Source organism: Patagioenas fasciata, chromosome 1 (assembly GCF_037038585.1).
Source record: "Patagioenas fasciata isolate bPatFas1 chromosome 1, bPatFas1.hap1, whole genome shotgun sequence".
Lineage (NCBI taxonomy): Eukaryota > Metazoa > Chordata > Aves > Columbiformes > Columbidae > Patagioenas > Patagioenas fasciata.
Genome location: NC_092520.1, coordinates 19,733,000 through 19,756,247, shown reverse-complemented (window position 1 = coordinate 19,756,247; position 23,248 = coordinate 19,733,000). Strand labels below are relative to the sequence as shown.

General features: G+C 39.0%; 1 protein-coding gene across 1 annotated transcript in view; it reads left to right on the top strand.

Moving 5' to 3' along the window:
* The first annotated feature begins 2,741 nt into the window (after positions 1 to 2,741).
* The window catches only part of RDX (radixin), a 40,454-nt gene continuing 19,947 nt past the window's right edge, over positions 2,742 to 23,248 (top strand). Inside the window, exons 1-3 of the mRNA XM_065831376.2 lie at positions 2,742 to 3,038; positions 10,719 to 10,790; positions 20,471 to 20,554. Of these exons, the coding sequence (XP_065687448.1) occupies positions 10,779 to 10,790; positions 20,471 to 20,554 (96 nt within the window). The 5' untranslated portion in view covers positions 2,742 to 3,038; positions 10,719 to 10,778. The remainder of the gene's footprint in view (positions 3,039 to 10,718; positions 10,791 to 20,470; positions 20,555 to 23,248) is intronic.

Genomic DNA, 23,248 nt, shown 5'->3' with positions numbered 1-23,248 from the left:
ATTCTTCATGTAACAGGATAAGAGATAAAGCATATCCTATAGTGATAATGCACAAATTGAAAGGAACTTTCTTCCACATGCTATCAACACTAGTAAAGAAACCATGCCCTTGTGCAATAATGCTGTATTTGGGCCAGTTCACAATGGACTGTTTTGGAAGAAAAGCGAGCCTCTAATTCAGTCAACTAAAGTAAACACTGCTGTGCACTGCACTGAATCGTAGACAATTTCTTTAGATGACTGCATGAAACAGGGTTTGGTTTTCCACGGTTTGTTGGTTTATTTTTTTTTTTTCCATTTTCATTTCCCTTGGATCTTACTCTGACCTGCAGGTAAATGCCATCTCAAGAGGGAAGAGAAGTACATTGAATACTAATGGCGGCTGGTCAGTGGAACTGCGTTATCTGCAGAGGCTGCAAGACACTTCAGAAGTTTAATGTACTGCAAAATATTCTGTTTCAAGCCAGGATGTTCTTCATGATGAAGAACAAAAAAGAGAAGGAGGAATCAGCCACTCTCGTTTCTTCCTTGGAGAAAAATGGCATAAACAAAGCTGGAATGGAAATTTTAGCCCATGGGAGGAAATTGAACATACCTTTAATAGACTGAGATGTTCAGGTTCCATGGTGACAACTGTGAGAGAAATGCATGTTCGAAATATACAACAAAATGCATAAAATCATCACAGATTAAACTCATTAAATGCCTTTAGAAGCAGCAGTTAAACTCGGGCCTATATAATTAAGTTTCATCAGTTTGTATTATGTAGTCATCTAGTTTATAGGAATGTTCTTTAAATTTTGTCCAAACAAATGTAAAAAAATTTAGTCAGTGAAGCTCCCACATATTCTCTGGGAGATGATTCCTTGCGGTTTTCCAGGCTGCCCTCCTCTTCCTCCCTTCCTCCAGTTCATCCTATAATGTTATTATTCTTTTTGAAGGAGCTTTAATTGAAAATTCCTCTTAGTTCTTCCCCCAACCCTTCTTTCTTTATCAGACAGCCAGAGGGCGAGGTGTATTAATAGCAGCTGCATGATGCAGAGTTGGTAGCTCAAGTGGATCCCATTGCACTGAGCTTTGCTGTTTGGCCTCCCTAGCTGTGTTGCCACTTTGCTCAGGAAGCACCTTCGCTTTCTTGCAAACAAACTGCAAAAGCACAGAGAGGACTGGGACTGCCTCAACTGCTCTGTCCTTCAGGAGTATTATCCTTACTGCTGTTTTCTTCTCCATCCCCATTGGATTGTATTATATATGAAAAAAATGAAAATATGCAAATGAAAAAAAGTATGATCCTGTAAGGAACATTTAATGAAGAACTATTGTTTTTACATAACTGAGGACCTGGGGCCTGACTGCAGGAGGGGGGAAGGACAGAGAGACATTGGACTATGAATCCTTAATACACAGTCTATTCCCAGAATATATACTGATACCTGTATGCATCCTGATACCTGTATTTACAAGTTAATTTAGGGGGAAGGGTAGCCAAAGTACCAGGAATCCATATCTTAAATAGAGTAATAAGGGGAAGGGTATTGTATGTAAATTGAGGCAGGGTAGTCTGTAAACCCTGAAGTACCCAACCGATGGGGAATGGGAGGGAAATTGTGGCCGGAATTTTTTTGGGATATAAGCAGGGGCTTTTTGCCCTATTATGTGTGCTTACCATTAGGTAGAACACCCGATCTTGCAAAATCGTTATTAAAATATGCTTTGCTGAGAGATCTTGCCTGAGTCTATTATATTTGCAAAATATTTGTTTCACACAATCCTGTCCCCCAATGTGAGTCTTTCCCCTACCCTGGGTGTTGAAAAAGGTGCGAGGGCCCCATCACTCTGCGCTGAGATGGAAGAGGGGAACAGGGTCAGCACTCCCCACTCAACCTGCACCCTGCTCTCTCTGGAGGATTCTCTTCTCTCAAGATCCACCACAGCTCAAGTGCTCCCAGCCCCTGGCTCACCGCACCCAGACCCCGCTCCCGCCGCTGGCACCGCCAGCTCCGCGCCGCCCTATCTGCCGCCACACCCGCCGTGCCTATCGCACCCACGGGGCCCCTGACAGACAGCAGGGTACATTATTCCCTCGCAGGGCTTTGAATGGAAACACCCGCACTGCCAGCTCCCCGGCTCAGGCTTTACTGATATTTTCCCGCCCGCCCTCAGACTCGGCTGCCCAGCTGTGCAGAGCAAGAGCTGCTTCTCCTCATCTTCTCCTCGTTTATGCGTGCAAAGAGTTTTTCGAGGTTTGTTCTCGGACCGCTTTACTGCCGAGCAGCTATTGCGAGGACACACGCTCGGGAAGAGCCGACTTCGGGTGACTTCCACACGGGACGTTGGCGCTTCCGAGCGCCGGCTCAGACCCGGTTCCGCGCAGAAGGCCGGCGGTGCGGGCTCTGGGGGGCGGAGCAGGCCTCGGGGCCGTCATGCCCCTGCACCGCCTCACAGAGTGGGTGCTCGCCGCCGTGCCCCGCGACGGGAGCCCCGTCCCTCACCCTCGCTGTCTTCCCGTAGGAGCTCCGGACGCTCACGCCCCCGTGTCCCCAACGAGACCCGCCGCTCCCGCCACCCCAGCATGCCGCAGCACGCCTCCTAACCACGGCAGCACACGACTCCTTCCGCGCCCGCGAGCCGCTCGCGCGCCTCCTGCTCGCCCGCCCCTCCACCAGCGCCGGCACTACGGGCAACGGCTTCACGCCGCCTGACGCGCATACTCGACCGCGCCGCGCGTGCCCAGTGCGGGCGCAGGAGCCACATCTGATAGGGGGGAAAATCTGAACGGCGGCAGCCGCCGCCATATTGCGGAGCTGTCAGCGGACGCCGGGCTTGGCGCCTTGTTCCCAGCGGCGCCGCGAGCAGCACGGGGCGGCCCCGCAGCGCCTCCTGCCCCGCTGCGAGGGGGGAGCTGCGCGGCGGGGGGGGGGACACCGCCCTGCCCTACGAGGAGCGGAGAGCGCCGCGCCCAGCACCTTGCCCAGGGGTCTCGTCCCCCCCCGACGCCGCGGAGCGCCCGCCCCGCTCGCGGGGGAGCGGAGCCCCAGGTGAGGTGGGAACGCGGGGAGCGGCCGCGCTGGCCCGGCGGGGCGCTGGGGCGAGGCGGGCGCGGGCGGCCGGCCGGCAGCGGGGGCGGGTCTCCCTACGCGGCTCCCCGCGGAGCAGCGCCGGGGCGGCAGGCCGCGACCCTGGGGCCCGCTCCCCCGCCGCGCTGGCGGCAGCCTGAGGCGGGATCGCGCCCGCGGTCCTCGGGGGCGGAGCGGGGGACACCAGTACAGAGAGGCGACTTGTTGCGGCGGCGACGCGGCGTTGCGACGCGCGACTCGTGTCCGGGCGCACCACCCTTCTCCGGGGACGGGGCCCGGGCACGGGTCCGGCTCGGCGACCCCGCCGCCTCTGAGGGGGAAGCGGGCGGGCGGGGGCTTTGTTGGGGAAGCCCCGGAGCGCGGCCCCGGCGTTCCCCTGCCGCGCTGCCCCCGCTGCATTATTCATGTCCCTGAGCGTCGCGGCTCTTGAGGTTACCGTAGACATGTGGCAGTCGGGTCGGCCAGCTGACTGTGGCGGTGTGGCAGAATAATAAGGAATTACTTCATAAACAAGTGCTGTGAAGCATCTGTTGCTGTCTATTGTTTTCAACAAATGCACATTTTTAGAGTCCTTAATACTGACCGACGTAATGGGCACAGCGGCCCTGAATGAGTCTTTGTGCATTGTTTTTTTGAATGGATTAATGTTTTGTACGAGTCGTGGGCATCTGTAGTTAACTGTGCTGCTTAAAGTCTAGCAGAGATAAGGGGGTTTAGCTTCAACTTTGTGGAATTCGCATCCCTTTTGTCAGTTTTCTTAATTTGAACGTGAAAAAAAAAAGACTTTTTGGACCCCATTCCAACATAACTAATCATATCACTTGCAAGGTGCTATTAAGCTGTCTTTTTCAGTCTATGTAACACCCTAGACAAGTATTTCATGTTCCTCTTTCTGGTGCAGGCTTTTAAAAAGATTCAGATTTTTTTTAACTGAGTTGTGGGAGTTGCAGTTCTGAGTTTTAATTAATTCTGTCTTTGTGACTTGTTTGTGTTAGGCCTCAGACATGTCCCTGCATCTTACTCAGTTTTGTTTTCATCAGAGGTGCTTGTCATCCTGTTTATGTTATGTTTTAAAGATGCATGTGGCTGCCCACCACTTCACATATTCAGAAGACCCTAGAAATAACATTGCTGCTGCCAGCTCTCATAAAGTGTGTTGGCACAATGCTGCTGGGCAGTGTATCTTGTGAGGGAGGACATGGAGATGGTTTGCAGTAACATTATGGCTACTGCGATGAGGTAATTTTGTGATCATTGAGGATAAGAGACAAGCAGTAACTGTTTATTGAATTATAAGACTTGCCTCTATTGATCTATTGGTTTAGCATAAGAGGGGCTGTGAGAAAAATAAACTGCAAGTCAGTGCAATGTTCCCAGATAAGCAGCCTCCCAGCAAATAGCGATTGCAAGGCAGTGGCATATTTCCAAGCTTTGTGCCAAAGTGACACAGCTCTTCCAGCAGGTTGGGGAGACTAGGGAGCAAAAGTACAACCAGCAGCTTTAGAAAACGCACAGACAATGACATGGTGTGACATGTCAGGGAGCTGCCCAGGGAGTTTTCCTTGTATGCTGATTGAAAGAAATTATGTACAAGTGTTTGTAGAGATGACAAAAAGAGTTCTGGTCTATTTCTGCCATTGCAGTAGGGAGTGTTGCAGGGCTTAATGATAATACAGCTGCCAGAAAAGTGTTGGTTCGTGGAAGTTTAGGTAAAGCTGTAAAGAGAGTGAGAATATGGATCCAGCTACAAGGAGCAAAATTAGGGGGGTAGGAAGCATAGAGGTTGGATTAGAAGGCAGTTCCTGGTAAAGAAGGTTACTTTAGCCACTACCAGGATAGGTATACAGGTGCTCCTACAATCTTGCTTAGCTTGTTGAGAAGGGGTAGTTCTGCTGGCGGAGGTGAAGAGGGAAGTTTTTTAAGTTATTACTTCTTTTTGTTGGATGTGTTAAATACATCAAAGCTGTCCTATCACTTTGTCTTGCATTAGGAGTCTGTGGGAGTAGAGGAAAGGGAGGATTTTCAAGTCTGTAAATGTAAACAAAGCTTTATACAAACTTCTGTAGAAAGTCCTAATTGTTGAAAGATACTGAGCCATTAAAGTAGCATTCTGTATCTTGCTTACTCAGTGAGTTTACCCCAGAGCTGAAGGGGCCTAGGTAAACTTTCTCCTTTCTACATTGAAGGGCTGCACTTGCGGGCTAACCTTACCACTAGGCTAATTCTTAGCTGTGCTTTGCATTTAAAAACTCTTTTTCCTCTCTGCTTTAGACATTTATTAATCACTATGTGAAACGAAAAGTTCAAGTCATGTAGTATAAGGAAAAATGAATATTACATTGGCCTAAAAAGAGCGTTAATAATATTTATGACATTTCGATTTAAGAATGCTAGCTAGGCTATATGGAGACTAGATGCAAGTGGCCAGTTCATGTTCATAAGTTTCCTTTGTTTTATGGAACTAGTTCGAAGAGACTCAACAGCATTATTCAGAAAATATGTCTGGTTTTGAAATGGAATGTATCCAGAATTTTGGTTCTGTCTTAATTCTTTGCTAACTGTATTTTTAGATAAAGGTTTGTTTCACCTTGAAACAACAGAGTACCTGCATCAGTCCCACATCGTAATTTCCATTTTTGCTTGTCTGTCAGATGTACATGGGGGAGGATTTGCCATCCTGTCATTGTAGGAATATTTAAAAATATTAGAGCTTTTTAAAATAATGCAGTTGTGGGTACCTGGAACTTAAATTTTAAGTAAAGTCACTAAACTCAATAAATATAAACTTTATGTAAATTGTATAGCATGTCTATAGCATACCAGTTTATTAACTGGTAGAACTGCAAGTATTGTGTGAATATTCTTTGGCTGGTCTCTGTTGCTTTTTTGTTTACCTACTGTGTTAGCACCTGCCAGGTTTTCATTTGTAGTTCTGAAGTTCTCAGGAACTCCAGTTTGGAAGAAACTCTTCACTCTTCAAAATATACTTAACTATAAATACATTTAATATGTAACATATCTAAAGTATTTCAGGGAAGGGAGGGTTGGGGCAAATAGTGGTTTTAAGAAGGTAAAGATACAGCAGTACTGGAAAAAAAAATTGTATGCAATGCTCTGTATGTGATATCTAGCACTGGTCAAATCTCAATTATTACCTGTTAGTTATAGAATTCTTTTTTTTTTTTTTTTTTGTGAGATAGAAGGCTTGTTTTGGTTACATCTCAGACAATTGTGTAGACAATGACTGTGTCTGAAAAAGTTGTATGCAGAAGTAAAGTCTGTAGCTAAGGAACTTCTTTATTGGACTGCAGCAAGCATGTCATTAGGGAGCTGTTACTGTAAAAGGTGATTGCCCTGCAGGCATTCACAGGCTGCTTTGGAGTAGAGAGGCGTTTCTGCAGAAAGCTGAGACCAGTTAGTCAGGTACCGTAGCCTGTAAGTTGCCTATTGCTGCCTCCCTGAAGATCTAAAACTTCATTATCACAAAAAATGGAATGGTATAGAACTTGGAAAAGAAAAAAGTATATTAATTTTAAATAAGTTCCTGTAAATAAATTACTTATGTTGCGGTGGCTAAAACTCTGTGGTTCCTGCCACCTGTATGTAGGAAAACATATGATGTATCTCTTTGTAGAGCTTAGGAGCCAGTGCAGAAGAGAGTGCTTCCCAGAGATGGTCCTGAGCTGTCAGATAGGGATAGGGATTTTGAGGGCGAGTTCTCTGCCAGCCAGGCATCCTGCTCAAGCCTCTGCCTCCTATCTCATCCTCACCTGACCTCAGACCCATGGCTGTGTGTATGAATGTTTCTTTTGAAAACAGCTGCTGCATGAATTATTTGACAGAATTTTGGCATCAAGCATTTTATGCACCATCATTTTCTGAAGAAAGCTTTCTTTGTCATCTTTCAACAATTGCTTTATTTGTTGGCTTCCATGGCAAAACTGGAAACATGGATGGTACTGATTTAAAAATTCTAGCTGCCTTGCATTTAAATTAATTGGAGTCACAGTTTTTCATTTCAAGAGAATTCTTGAAGTTCTTGATGACTTCTGGTTGTTTTGTGATATGGAGCCTGCTGATACTTCGGTGGTATTGTCCAGATTATTGCACATGTTGTGAAGGTCTTGAGGGCTGAGCACTGTAACTGTAGGAACTCTGCAAAATCACAACCCTGATAATCCTGACTTGGAAGAGGCACCTTTGGGAATAGAAATGCCAAAGTGATGAGCCTTTATATCTAGTAGGTCTCAAGCTGGTTTCAGAATGCAGGAAGCGATAGGGATGTCATTCCCAGTCCCATCTGACTATTTTTTTTTCCTCTTGTTTGCAGTACCATTTGTCATTGATGTTGAAATAAAAGTATAAATAATTGTTTTAAAGATAAAAACTTGGTAAAACTTATATAGTTTATACACTAAATATAAGTTTATTGGAAAGGCATAAGTTGCAGAAGTGAACTCCCATTCCAGTAATAACAGTGGAGATGCACAATATTTTGCCTGGCAGTGATTTTTTGTTTCTTTTGGCCAAATATTTTCCTTATTTGTTTTTAGTATTATGTAGTGCAAGTAACTGGGAAAGATAAGGTATTATTTTTCTATTTGGTACTTTTAAATTTCAATTTATTTACAGTTGTGAGATCTGTGAACTTCTTTTTTTTTTATATACATACAATAGTTGCAGTGCTTTTGTATGAATATGTGGGTTTGGAATTGTGTAACATTTTGTGCGTGAAAGCAAATAGACAGAGGCTGTTAATGGTCCGTGTATTTAAGTTGTCGACCTTATCAGTTGATTTTGTTGTTTTTTTCTTTATGTGGCACAAGACCTTTCCAATTTGAAATAGAAACAAGTTCAGTGTAGTTAACCCTAAATTTTAATATTTTTTTTTAAGGAAATGATGGTGTTTTGTGGGGGGTTTGTGTGGTGTATGTTTGTTGTTGTTGTTTTCCTCCCCTGCACTAGAGAAAGATATTACAGCAAGCACTTCAGCAAAAAATACCTGGGCTATTATTTGTTTTGCATAGATTTTTTTTTTTCTGTTCCTTGTGTACCTTGGTAGTTTCAGACCCATGAGATCTATGGGACTGAAGTGACACTTCATTTTTATTGAGTTTTGCACAAGAGGATTCTTTTGTGTTATTGCATGTGAACAATGACTGTTAATTCTGTAAACTAATTTAAATTACGTGTGTACTAATTGTGATTTGATTACATAGAATTATCCTATAAAGCTTTGTAGTCATGTTTCTGATTTTTAAAATTACCTTAAGATGTTAAAATATGTTTTTAAAGAAACAATTTGGAGTTGGCTAATAGCATTTTAAAGAATTGTTTAGGCAAAACCCAAAGCAAAAAGTTGGAACTTATGGAAGAGTTTGCAATGATAAAATGTATGGGAGTGTGGCTTTAATTTAAGAAAGTGATAGACGTGGTCTCCCTTAGGAAGACCTCAGACAGTAATCAGTTGATAAGACAGATCTTGGCTTTGTACCATATGTTCTCATTTGTCTTCTGAAGACTGGACTTAAGTAATACCAGTCCTCTTACCATACCTCCTCTTTTCAATGCTAATATGACAACACGCACATAAAAATAATTGTGCTACTTTCTGTTCCTTTTAGTACTGTTGAATTGGCAAGCTTATAAAATGGTGGATGGGAATATAATTTAACTTCTGCATCGTTAATTAACTGAGTTTATCTCTAGGGCTTCAATCTGCCTTCAGTTTTGCAAGCAATGAGCCTCTACTGTCAAAAAGGTGAATATAGGAATTGCTAGAGTTCAGAATCCTGCTTACTGTTAGCAGATATTAGAGCCAAGCTTCTTTTGCTTTTTAGTACTCTTGAATCTTGCCCTATTGTACATTAGGGAAACAGAGGAGAAGAGGGGACACTCTCTTCTGTGAGCTGGAAATGTGCTGTTGAATTTTATCAAAAAATGGTGCTGTGAGAACCCAAAAAACCTTTTTAATCCCTGAAATCTTTTTCGGTTAAAAAAGGTGGGGAAGGAGATTGCGGAAGAGTATATTCATATTTGTCAATAATATATTGGACAATATCTTAGAATATAAGTCTTATTTATACTGTCAAATACTTTATAATATCTTCCATAATTAAAACATCTACTGGAATGTAATTGTCTTTGTGCTAGACAAATATAGTATTTTACCTTTGTAGTTGTGCTACCTCAATTATGTCATAATAAGTGTAACTTAAAGATATTATTTTAATTTTTTGGGGCTGATTTTTCTTTAAACAAAGTTTGTTCCGTATCTATATTATATCATTAGATCTCTTTCTGTAATCTTTAGTCTTAATATTCATTTTTCTTAACCAGCCAACAACACTGATACTTCTTAAATCCTGTTTTCATCCTTTGTCTCTTTTTTTCCCAGTCACTCTTTTCAAACATATTCCTACTGATTAGAAATAGAGATAAAAATGAAATGCTAGTGCACCTTAGATTGCTGTGAAAATGTTTCTCATATTTACTGTATTATTGCCAAGAAGCAAGAAAAAAAACATCTTTTGTAAATATGTGTAACACTTTGTAAACATTTTTCTTTATGAATGAGAAATCATTTATACAAAAGTTTGGTTTTGATAAATGAATTGTGCAAAACATTTTGGCTTTCTGCTTAGTTTTTTTTTCTTTTTAAGCACTTCTGAAAATTTTACTTATTTGATGCAGTCATGGAGTTAAAATACTGGAATCTCAGATTATTCGAAGTTGTGTGTCACTTTAATTTTTCTTAGTAATTCCAGTTAATATAATATTTGAAGGCAATGCCATCTTTGGTAGACTTTGCAGACCAGCAGCAGGTCTGATTCATGGAAATCATTACTTTAAAACTGTGAGAAGGTGACTAGCTGCTTATTCTTTCTGAGTTAGAATGAATTGAAAAGGAGGCAGGGTGCTATCTATCAATTACATTGCAAGCATGTTTTTTCCGAGGCATAAAAACGTTTTTGGAACAGAGCACCAGAGTGAATACTTTCGTTACCACATAGATGTAACTTATAGCCTTTCTGCTTAAAGAAATTTTTAAAAATATCTATTATTTTAAGCAGAGCAGATTTTCTTCATATTCTTCCTTTTTTTTTTCTTTGTTTTACTGTGAAGGTGTACTTGATTTCTGTTCATTAGGAAAAACGATATGATTCCTTCACCAAGATAAACAGATGCTTTTATTGATATGAAATACAGTTTTGATGCTTTAAAACTGTTAGATTTTTTTCTTTGTTTTAATGATGTTTCTAGTTTTACTAGAGTTGACAGATTAAATTGCAGCTTTGGAGTTCCTTGTGCAAATTTTACTTCCTCATAAATAACGTTAAAGGTTTTAATACTAGAGAATACCTGATATAAAAGGTTTTAAAAATACTTCGTAGTACTTGGGGAACTGTTATTTCTTTGTTCTAATGTTAGTGGCTTCATATTATACAAAAAGTAGAAAGGAGCTTACTAATTAGCCAGTACCGGAATTTACAGCTCTTTTACTTGCTTCGTACTGAAAAGTGTATTTTGTACATGTAAAGCTCTGTTTACCTACTTTGGAATTTGTACTATTTGTTGTGATGTATGTGAACTCCATTATGATTAACTTAAAATCAACTCTTTCATTTTTGTTTTTGACAGAAGGGGACAAAGAATTTGTAGAAGACTTGAGTGCGTAAGAGATTAAAGGAAAAAAGAAAAATGCCGAAACCAGTGAGTACTTGTTTTCTTACTCATCTAAAATCTAACAGGGTTTTCACATTTTAGAGTGGTTATCTTGTAACTGCTCTAATTGTTTTGACTCTGCCCTTTATAGATGTCACAAGATCTGATAATGTACGATTGGAGTTGAGGTAGTTTCATACCAGTATGTGAAAAAAGTTCAGGAAAGCTCAGTGCTGTAAGTTGCTTGGAGAACACTTGGAGGTGGGGGCAGTATGTACAAACTACTATGAATGTACAGCCCATTTGGCTGGCAGGAGGAAAGATGATTCAGGAATTGTTGATTTTGAGATGACATGACATACAGTGGTTACTGGAGGCATAATTTGAGCTTCACTCAAGGTCTGTGAGAATCAGTGAAAGGATTTGCTGTAGGATTTTCTATGGAAGACAGAACTTGTGTGAAGTGTCTGTGGGTGGAACAGCACTAAGTTAGGTGGTAGTTCTACCGTGGTAGAGGGTATAACCTGGAACTTAAATGTTGCTTATTTCCCCCCTTCTACACTTGTCAGTTCCGGTCCATCTCACTTCATCCAAAATAAGGGTGCATCCACCTTTTATCTAGGGGGAAAAAAAATCCAGCTTTTGTTTCAGTAATAGTTCTAGAGTTCTTTAAGGAGATGATTACTCAGCAGCTTGATTCTTTTGCTGTTGATGTAATACTAGTTGCTTAGGTTTTCATCTGCTATGTGTTAAATGACTTGTGGTTGTCTCTTCTTGTCTCCTCTATGCAGTGAGTAAAGCATTCAGAAAGGGAACTGAGTTGTCAAGGGAGATTATTTCTGTGTAACTCGGTGTGCCTAATAACCTTCAGGCTTTGTTTACTGGTGTTTCATTGAGGTAGTACATGAGGAGCAGGGCAGATCTACTACTAAGAATAAATATGTCTGTATATATATATATGTACATATCTCTACATAGACATATAAAAGGTTTTTGCTGTTAATCAGAAATTAACAGTGTAAATAATCTGTATTGCATGCTAGTATTTGGCACTTATGAGTAGTGTGAGCACAGGGCTTGTCCAAGGGCTAGAAGTTCTGTTCTGAGTTTTGCTGTTGGTCAACTGACCAACTGGTCATACTGTATTTTTTCTGTAATTTCTTCTCTCCTCCCTGTGGATTGGGAATAGTATATTGGCATTTCCGGAAGGTGGAAAAAGTTATTCCTATCTTGCCCCCTTCTTACAGAAAGCTGCACTATTAAGGGTGGGAAAATTAGTTATCAGCATACCATTTTATGACCCTTTTGAGTCCTGGCTCTGATAATTGAGTAGTGCCCTTGATAGAGCTGCTCAGTTGGAAAACTCCATTTTAAGAATAAGGCAAAAAGTCACTGTGAGCCCATGTAGTTCCTGAGGCCCCCAACTCTGTGCATCTGCAGACCAATGGAGCCACAGAAGTGATGGCTAGAAAAAAAGGCAGCCTGAATGAGGGTACTTATTTTTAAATTCTGAGACTGGAACCATGAAATTTAAGCAGGCAGGGTTCCTTCTATTTTAAGGACCTGAGAAAATCATAGGAAATACGGTTTTAGGGTTCTTCACAAGGAAAGCAGTATCCTTAGAAATGAGATTGCAGAGGTGTTGGAAGAGCTCATGATCCACCCTGGGAATGAAAATTAGCTACAGAATCTTAGGAAAGAAGCAGGACTCATGCTGAAGATGAGATTTTTATTTATATATATATATATATATATATATTTTTTTTTTTTTTTTTTTTTTTTACTTTTATGAGGCAAGAGTTCTTATATGTCTCCTGACAATGTAGGCACATGTGAGATCTTAGAAGGAAGCCAAGTGAAAGGAGCCATTATGAAATGAAATTAAAATGATTAGATTTCTTGAAAAATGTCATATGGATTTCTTCCTGTAAACTACAGGTTGCTGTAATTCTGATTGGTAATCACTGAATAAAGAAGTAGCGCACATACCAAAGTAATTTTACATAGAAAAATATAAAAGTCAAACCTCAGATTTTGCTCTGGTTGCTTCTTAAATGAAGGCTTTGGAGCTTCTCCCCCCTCCCCTTTTGATTTTTTTCCATATCTCTTCTTTGGAGTCTGTAAAAGCCTAGTAATTGGTTATGTTTAATGAATCCAACATTGTTTTTTGAAGAGCCTTGCTGTTCTGCTAGGGTTTTACAGTACTAGACTGTAGAAGGTCCCTTGCTCTAGAAATTGACTGTGCCTCTTACCAGTTGCCTTTAAAGACACAATAACCACGTGCACTTCTAGTCTGGAAACTATTTGTGCTTCAACTCCTTGTTCTTTATTTTTGACAACTGTTGCAGTAAGACTGTCAGTATTCTGTAGTTTTATTATTGGAGGTCTTTTAACCTGAAAACTAATGAAATAATTATGGATAAGACTGTGTAGAGCTAAGAAAACCCAGTTAATGTAACTGGTGAAAATTTTGACACTGTTTTGTAGCTCCCTTCTCTGTATTACTGTGACTTATTTAGGTGTGTATGTTTATATATGTATTTTTCTTTCCCAGATATATATGTAGTTTTTTTCCCAGATTCTGCTGTAATGATCCAATTGATAGTTTTCAGAAAGTCTGGTCATATTGTAAAAATGTGAACCTGTGCAGCACAACTATAAATTCTCTCCACGTTTTTGGAATGAACTTTTTAATACATAAGTAAACACCAGGATTTGGATTTGATCCATATGGGTCCCTTCCAACTTGAGATATTCTGTGAAATTTGTGATAATGAATAGTTAAGCTATAGATGGGTTTAAGTGAAATCAGTAAACACTAAATCACAGAAGGAACAGTGGAACATTTTGCCTTCACTTCTTTGCTTTCATGGTGGAAAGATATGTAGTATTCTGGACACATTCAAGTAGATGAAGACCAGTAAAGGGTCTTGGCATAGCTGAATTTTAAAGCAAAAATACTTTGTTTTTTTCTGGAAGTCTTAGTCTGAAACAAAGTTCATGCCACTGTGAATGATCTTATACATAGTACTAAAAGGTCATTGTTCTTACATGTTTGGGATTTTCTCTCTTAAAGGCTACTGGCTTAAATAGCTTGAGTGAAAAGGCTGTTTTGAAAGGGCAAAAGTGACTTTAATACATTGTCCTGAGATATTGAGGTAATATGTGTCTGAAAAATATACACTAATGAGACATCTTGTTTGATTACTCTAGTAGAAAAGTCTGTTCCTTCACTTTGGTTGTATTTGCAGTGAAGTGGCTTTCCATTATTTCAGGCAGTTCACTGAACATCTCCTCTGATTTTAAAACAAAATAGTTCTGAAATATATTCTGATATATTCTCAGTTCTGCCTAGCAGTGCAAAATCAAGTTTCATTTAGCTTTTCTTGCGATCCATCTAAAAAAAAATTGATGACTCCTTTGTTTAATTAGGTCTTTACTGCTGTAATCAAAATTTGAGCTGTTAATAAGGCTGTTTTCAGTGTACTTAGTTTTCTGCTTGATGAAGAATAGAATATTTGTTGAGCCTTATTTTCAATGCTTTCTTTCTAAAAGAATAGATACAAAATGTTTCTCAGCTGTCTGCTGTTCTCCCAGATCTTCACCAAAAATAGAAACATAGAAACTAAAATTAGACATCATTAGTTACATAACTGTTAATCATTTCATAGGCCAAGAAGATTAGGTTTAATTAACTGAAATATTAGGTAGTAAGAGGAGTTATAATTATCAGCTGTTTTTGCTGGTAGTTTGCAGCATTTTTGTACAGGACTGCAAGGCGTGAAGGAGAAAGCATCACACTGGGGAATAACAGGTAGATGTCGAAGTTACTAAGATTAAAACCAATTCTTATTTTAGACTTCTTCAACATTTGACAATATTTTGTCTTTGGTAAGAGTAGATATCAGATTGTAGATTAATACAGATTTTTAAAATCTGAATTAATATTTACTAGATCAAGTTAATTTCCGAAAGTTGTATAATTTTATTTTTACTAGATTGTTGTTTTACAGGAAAATCTGATATGTGTAGTGCAGTATTTGAATTAGGGTTTGAATATGTAATTTATATCTGTGGCATAAATACACAACTGACAGCAGTTTGGAGGATTGCTTTGTTTTGATTTGTCTATTAGTAATATCTGTTTGCTATTATTCTGCAGGCTTCTATTCCTAATGCTGTTTAATCCTTACTGTTTCACCTATCTTCTTTGTTAATTTTTCTCTTTCATCTCTTCCTCTGTCTTGCTTTGAGGTCCATGTGGAGAGCGTGCTGTGTATATCTGCACACTGAGCAAAGCAGTGGGACCAATATACTGCTACTCATTAATACAAATAATTTAATTTGCAAACTAGTTATAGTAATTGACTGAACTAGTGCAAAGAAACTCTGAGAAGCAGCTTTTTGTTATATCCAGGGTTTTTTAATAAATAAGAGGTGGACTGATTTCTTTGGCTTTTACATGTGACTAATTCATATTGTGTTTATTAAAACGAAGCAAAACTACTAGAAACCTTTTTCATGTGATTTTAAATGTCTTTCTTGCTAAGTATTGGTATCTACTCAGTTTTGGGCTTCCTGGTAGAAGTTGAAGTGCTATGACTAGTCTCTGTGAATGATGACTGAAGTACAGTAATAGGAAGTATTAGACTATTAAGCTAACGGTTTTTGTGCGCATTTTATGGAGTGTATCAACATTTGAGGACAGGTCCACAGATTAATGTGGTGACTGTGTAATATCCCATTAAATTGTGGAGGACTGAAGTTAGATACTACAAGGAAGTGTGGAAGTATTTTTTTCAGGTCCTCAAAGCAGTGAAAGAATAGAACAAAAATACAATTCCCATGTGAAATGCGTTCTTTTAATACATGCATATGGATATTTATCATTCCAGGTATGTTCATTGACTTTACTGGTTGGGATAAATTCTTGCATAGATAAATTGCTTTAGATGTTTTTTTTATTCATACTATTTTGTGAGCTGCATCAGATGTCCTTATTGCCCATTAGCAACATTTGTTATCAAAACATCAGTTGCTCCCTTCAGTAAGAATATGTATGTCATATCAATATGTATGTGTTCTTCCCTTTCTCTTGTCTGTGTTTAATTGTTCTGATACAAGTCTGGTAAAATACAGATAAACTCAGACTGCTAATTCTAATGCCAAGGTAAACAAGATAACTGTCGCAGTGCAAGTGTTTAAAGCTTTAGTATTTGAGACTTTTATTATAAGTAGATTTTTAAATGTGTATATGTACCTAGATATTGTGAAAAAGCTGTTTTGTCAGAAATAAGGAAAACCCATACTTTTTATAGCGTTTTTTTCCAGATATTTGGTGATCTTTATATGACTACAGGTTTCTCTCCTGGACCAGCTGCTTATACTGCTCAGTATAGGCAAATATGCCAAGCCAAACAGTCACTTTAAAAACTGTGGGGTAGGTGTTGGTATTCTAACCAGAGATTTTGTGCTCTAGAATAGGGGTTTACGATAGCATTTTTCTAAATGTCCAGCGGACTTTTCTATGCTGTGCTAAACTTCGCTGTGTTCTTTATATCCTCTTACAGCAGCTTTGTTTATAAAATGCATGTTTTAAAGTAGCTAGCTGCAGAAAACTTAGTGCTAAGCATTTTCTTCTTCTTAGAATTTTTCTAGAAATGAAAATAATTCATTAACCTGCCCTTTTATCTTTTCCATTATGGCCTTTTAAATACAGCCTGTGCTTGTCTAGATGCTTAGCTTGTGTAATTTAATGTCTAATTGCATAAAGGCAATATCTTCAGAATGAAGTTTTGCCAAAAGAGGCAAACCCTGAAGGTGTTCACATTTTACCTATGGGTTGTGTTTTATGTAGTTTGTTTGTTTGCTTTGTGTTTTTGTTGTTGTTGTTTAACTGCCACCTTCTTCCTAGCACAAAAGGTACTACTTGTCCTAGCTTTACTAGATGAATATCAGGATAGTCATGTATCTGAAATGGGAGCTAATAAACTGTCTTATATCCTCTACATTAAAAGCATGTGTAGCTCCATGGGTTGGGTGTTGGAAGCATTGGAGGTTTTTGTGTGTGGGTGATGGTTTTTGTGGTGTTTGTTTTGGTGAGGTTGGTTTGTTTGGATTTTGTTTGTTTTGTTGTTTTTGTTTTATGTTTTATTTTCTGTTCACGTCACAGTGGCCTAACCTATTTCTGGTGCGGGATGTCAGAGCACTTGTCTAGGAATGCTCTATTGCTGGGTATCAATTCTGTCTGTCATTGCAGAGCTGCCGTTCAGGTCTGACATTGCCTGATCTGGTGAGACAGAGGGCAGAATCTTGCCAATGGACCTTGCCAGAGGATTCACAAAGTCCATGTTACCCAGTTACTAAGCCCACAATAGTATTTTTAAGTATTTCTCTGACATGACCACCATGATATTTTAGTATTTAGTATTTGCATAGAGATCTCTGTCAGCAATAAGTGACATAAATAGTGGCACCAAAAATAAAGTTTGCTTACAGCCGCTTTTCAAACCTTAAAAAGAAAAAAAAAAGTTGTTTGTTCAGGTGTACTCCTATGAATTGCAGAACCATCTAGAGAGTTTCTTTATTCGTTTACCAGAGTAGGGTAATTTGAAGGCATCTAATCTGACTTCAGTCAAAATTACACATGAATATACCAAGTGAAACTTGTTGCAGCTCTTACCCTGATCCCGTGCACAGTAGAACAGGATTTGCCTCACGACTGAGCATCTGAAGTAGTTGTCTAAGTCGTATCTAGTGCTTTGTTGTAATTTCTGGAGTTTGAGGGAAGACATGTAATCCTGGTGGGAGGAAGACTGAAAAGTGGGCATTAAATGGGTCTTGTGGTAGGAGCAGCCTTCCAACATGTGCTGCAGGAAACCTTCAGATGTTTCTCTGTCACCATTGCAAGAGCTCTTTCCTGTTTCCACATTCATGTGGTGAAGTCAGTTCACAGCAGTCACGTTCAGATTAGTGTCTGTCTTCATAATTTGTGGTTCAGATAATTTCCCCCTGTCACCAATGGCACAGAAGGAGCGTTGCTTCAAAGTAGCTGGATACCCAACAACAGATTACATGAGTGACAGTCCGTTGCTGAACTTACTGGGCTGCCTTTCTCTGGCTGTGTTTTCTTAATTCCCTGCCTTATTTATCGTGTGGAAACTTCCTCCATAACTCTTCTTAATGTAGCTGGTTAGCTCTATTTTAGAGGCAATGCAACTGACACCAGAGGTTTGATTTTTGTTGAGGGTGTGCTGTGTGGTCAAGGTTTGAATTAGTCTCAGGTTTTGCCAAAAGTATTTTTCTTACTTTTCATGCCCAGAAATAACTTAGACTGTGAAACAATTTTATGAAGTTGTAAAAGCTCAGTATTTGTATGCCATAAATCTGCGTCAATTCAAATGTCTTTAGAAGGAATGATCCAGTGTAGTGTTACCTTCATAGGTGTCTTCTTAAATAACTCATATCATAAAAGATAACATTTTAGTATTGCCATCATTTAATGTGCAACTTTCTTTGTAGAACTGGCAGTGTAAGTATGAATTAGTGGTAGGGGGATCTGTTAAACAGAAGTTCAAAGAAAAAGGAGATTGCTGAAGACTTAAGCAGTTACTGTAATGCATATAAGTGATGAGGTACTCGCAATTTCTATTTGTATCTGTCGCAGATGCAGCAGCTGTGTACTCTTACAGCACTCTGCTTGTATTTAAGGCAGTAACATCAAGACGCAAACAATCTACAGGCTCTGAGTTTGCCTCTATTACATCTCTTACTTTACGGTTTCAGTATTTTAGTTCTTGTGAGGGATATAGACTTTCAGGTAGTAATTCTTGCATTTGTAGAAGAAGACATTTGTTACAAGGATATTTATGTGAGAAGTTCCTGATGCAGCTCTGAAGAAGTCTGCTGCAGTTAGTTGAACTTGCTGTGCTTTGCAGATCTTCCTTGATGCTCCTCGTTTTGGCAATGGCGCTGTTACATAAGAGTGCTTTGGCATTTAATAAAGTTACATTTTAGCTGTATCCCTTGTAACTTGCTTGCTTGTAGCTGCCTTAAAGCAGGCTTCACTTTTAAAATCGAAAAAACTGTTTTTAAGAACTTCTTGTAATTAAGCGGCAAGGCCCCACACTTAAATGAGTTAGACCTACTGGTAAAAATGAGTCCTCGTGTTAGAGAATGAGCAGAGGTTTTTTTTCCCCCTCTCAAAATGGCCAGTGAGAGAACCTACAGAAAACACCTCTTTTCCCTCCTCCTGACACACACCCTCTAATTTATTTATTTTTTCAATAAAAATTTACTATCTTTTACTCCAAAGCCTTCAGCTCTTGTTCTTTATCAGTGTTTGCACACCCACAAAAAAGTTTGCTAACCCCCTGCTATCGTCCTTGTTTGCAGGTCTATAACCTAGAGGTCCTCAGACTCCCGCTACTCTTGTCCTGTGTCTCCAGCTCATGCCCAAAGCTGTTTGCCTTGGTACTAAAGAAAGGAGTGAACAAGCTTAATCTGTTGCATGGGGTCTAACTTCTATGCGTTTTTCTTTTTTGCGCCTTAGATATCCCTTCTGTGTTCTGTCTTGAGAAGACTTTTCCAGACTCTCAATTCTCAAAGTATCCCACCTGGTGGCGAAAGTAGGGAAATAGTTAATGGAAATGGTTTACACAGGCATACATCAAGTACTGCAAGAACCTGTAATACAAGTCCTAATTTATTCCTGTTCCCTATTTTATATTAGAGAGAGAAAAATTAGAATATATCCGTGTGCTTTGAATTTGTTTCTGGTTTTTGCATTTATAGCAAAGTAGATGTGATGCTTAACACATATTCCTGTTCACTGAAGATAAATACAGTGCGATACCCTGGCAGTAGGAATGGAAGAGCATTTTAACAGTGAGAAGACAGTACAGTGCATTTAGTACTTTTTTTCTGTTTCGTGGAAATTCATGCTTTTGTGTGTACTAGCTGGAGAGAAATTGGAACAGGCTGTTGTACTTCCAAGTAAGGTAGGCATCCTGATACCTCCTGGAATATTTGACTGCTTGTTTTAGAACCACTGAAAAGAGTGACTGTCAGGAGTCATCTGGAAAATGGTCCTCTATTTCAGGAGAATGAAGAAGTTCCTTAAGGAGCAGTGGTTTTTCAATCTTGTAGTAAATGAATTGAATTTATTAAGGGGGCTAACTTCTATAGTTCTCTTTCCATTGATGAAAAATCTGCCATTAGTTTGTCCTGAGGTCTATAAGCTCTAGTCCTATATACTTTAAGACTGCTGAACCTCTTAATTTTAGAAATTGCAGGGCAGGAGGCTGCTTGTCTTTTTATATTGCCAAGTGTAAATACCTTAGAATGATAATGTGTATGACTAGAAACTTTTGCACATAGTTGAGAAGCCCACTGAAAGATAGTGCCCAGAAGCTGAATGTCAGTGTTCTTTCATGTTCAGTAGTCATATTAGCTATCCCGTTAAGTTGATTTTGAACTTTGTTCCCTGGTTTGACCTTCGAACTTAGTGTTAAATATTATCCTGAATATGCTTTTTTACTAAATAAAAATGAGATTTTTTTTTGCAGATTCAAATTTTCCATTTTCATATCTGCTGTGTTCTGTGTGAATACAAGACCATTAAAATTGTTGAATTTACTTACCATCTATTGTTTCTTGCAGGTTAGTTGCAGTATATAGAAGGATTACGCTGTTACAGTATGATTTAAATATTTCTTTATTTTCTGTAGATCAATGTCAGAGTAACCACGATGGATGCAGAGTTGGAATTTGCCATCCAGCCCAATACAACAGGCAAGCAGCTCTTTGATCAGGTAACTTATGTGTCTCTGTGTATATATTATATGTGTACAAACACATAAAACTACTATGTGTATTAAGGCATAGTTTGAGAAAGCAGAAGTATAGGTTGTTTTTCCTTACATTATCTAAGGTATGCTCTCAGCTAGTCTGAACTTCCTCATTATTTCTCATGGAATGTATTAAATTCAAAGACAACTTTGTGGAAACAAGTTAACAGTGGGACTTCAATTGAATCATACATGTAGAACCACTTCGAAATTAATGGTGTTTTTTGTTTAGTTACATTATATTTGCAACTGCAATATGATTGTTAGAGTTATGTGTATGAGAAATTGATACAGCCTTCACTATTTAATATTTTTGTTCCCCAAGAACGGAAGCTGTAAGGTACTTTTCCACTTCCTGAATGTTAGAAAAGTAACGTCGTCCTATGATCTGGTTTGAAATTTAAGTTAAAACAACAGCAACAAAAAAAAAACACCAAAAAACCCCACAAACAAACAAAGCCATAACCAAACAACAAAAAAACCCACCTAGGTGGAATAGTGAAAATGATGGCTTTAATGTGTGTATAGATTGCAAACCCATCAGAATACACATTCTCACTTGATAGTATCTCTGTTGTAGATGAGTCAAATGGGCTAAATGAGTGAGTTCTTAAAAAGGGTGGTTCTCACATTCGTTTCATGTGATGTTAGCCGTTAGAATCTTGAAACAATTTTTTGACGTAGGTTGTGGAGTGTTCTAGAAAATGTTAAGAATAGAATCTTGTCAATGTGTCATTTCATTTTTCCTTGAGAAACCAATAAATATGTTCTATTAGCTAGATCCAAGATGTATGCATTTAGTTAATGCAGAAATATTCAAAATTACTCTTCAAAACCAGTTTAACTATATTAACAGTTGTCTGTTAGAACTGTTTCTGTCCATTCCACTACAGATGCTTAAAGTATATAATGATGAGTATTAAAATAGAGAAACTAAAACACTGAAAGAGTTCTTTAAGAACTCCTAAACTTTTATTTGACGTTTAAGAGTCAATTAAATGTCTTAGTATATAAGTTGAAGGGAGGAGAATTTTTATTGTTTTGTAACACTGAGCTTTTTCTTCTGAAGGAAAGCAGTTTCATTTGCATTTTTTGTTTGAAATGATTGACTTAACACTTCTAACAACCCCTCCTTTCTGTAAGATCAATAGCAGTATATCTTAGGCCTCTACATAGGAAGAGACTTCATGACTCTTAAAGACTTCTTGAAGAAAGCGGTTGTCCTGTTTTTGTCTAACTAAGACCACCATCAAGTAGAAAGTCTGGTATTCTGTGGCACAGAAGCCTCAAACTGTTACTTGTCTTTTGCCAACCTGTACTATCTTCTGCCATGCAGTGTTGGGTGGGGTGACATTCTGCTGTGTAACGTCTTGTGCCCAGGTAATCAGGTTCATCCAAATTGGGGCATTCACAAACAGAGAACAAAGATACAGCTCTGAACTCTTTTTCATGCTCTGTTCAACTTTGTTCCTCAGTTCACTGTGCAGCTTTTGGCATCTCATCAGCTCTTATAATCAGCTTCTTGAAGTTTAAATTGAAAAATGTTTAGGTCAAGCAAAATCAACCAACATAGTTGTGTTTGAGGAGAGAAGCATTTTCAACCTGATCTTAAATTCATTTGTGAGTTCCGCAGAGTAACATAAAGAGCTGAGCTGTATTGCAAAACCAGCATGAACTTTTCAGGCAAAAACTGTGCTGTTTCTCTATAGAAAAAGAATTGAAGAGCACTGTTATTGAGAGGATTGGTCTTTGAGGTTTATGCAGAAATGGACATGACAGTATGCTTGTTGGTTATTGCTTGTAGAAAAATAACCTCTCCATGAATTTAGCTGTTGTTTAGTGCTTTTCCACGTTTTTTTGGTGAACTTGTCTTTTTTTTTTTTTTTTTTTCAATCAATGGTTCTCTTAGGCTTTTAATTGGTGTTTTTTGGAGTTACTGATTTGTTTCCCGTTCCATGTGTGTTTTCATCATCTTAATCTGCTAGCAGACAGTAATTCAGAATTTGATATCTTTGGCTTTATCTTTCCTCTTCAATTGTGAAACCCATTATAGTTCGTATGTATTGCACAAACACTTTTTTTTACTTACTCTTATTTCAGAGGTGTCTTAACATTATTTTTAGTCCTTCTGTCAGTTGTCAGAATGGACAAGAGTGGATGTGTCCTCCTTTAGTCAACCAGTTTAGCATCTATAACTTTCTGAGGAGAAGAACAACCCACACACTGGTGGTGTTGCTGGGGCTTGTTTTTTGGTTTTCAATAAGGTGTTAGCACTGAGCATCAGTACATCTGGTTTACTGTAGTTGCCATTCAGAAACAATGGGAGGGTTGTCTCTGTTATTTCAAGTTACATCCCACTGCCCTTTCCAAATATCTTGGAAGCCTCTCTGATGATCTTTCAGAAACTGACTCAGTGTAATTCTTGCTAGGTTATCTTTATGTGTATGTTTGGCTGAAGCCACTTAATGAACATTTGAGGCAGAATCAGGCTCCTAAGTTTCTCATTCTGTGCTTACTTTTCGTATCATCCTACTGCTTATATTATCTCGATACGAAGTTTCAGAGTTTTTTTTTTTTCTCTTGAGCTGAGAGGCAGTGATAGACCATATTCTTTCCTTATTTGTGGAGTCTGAAGTAAAACAGGCAAATGGATAAGCT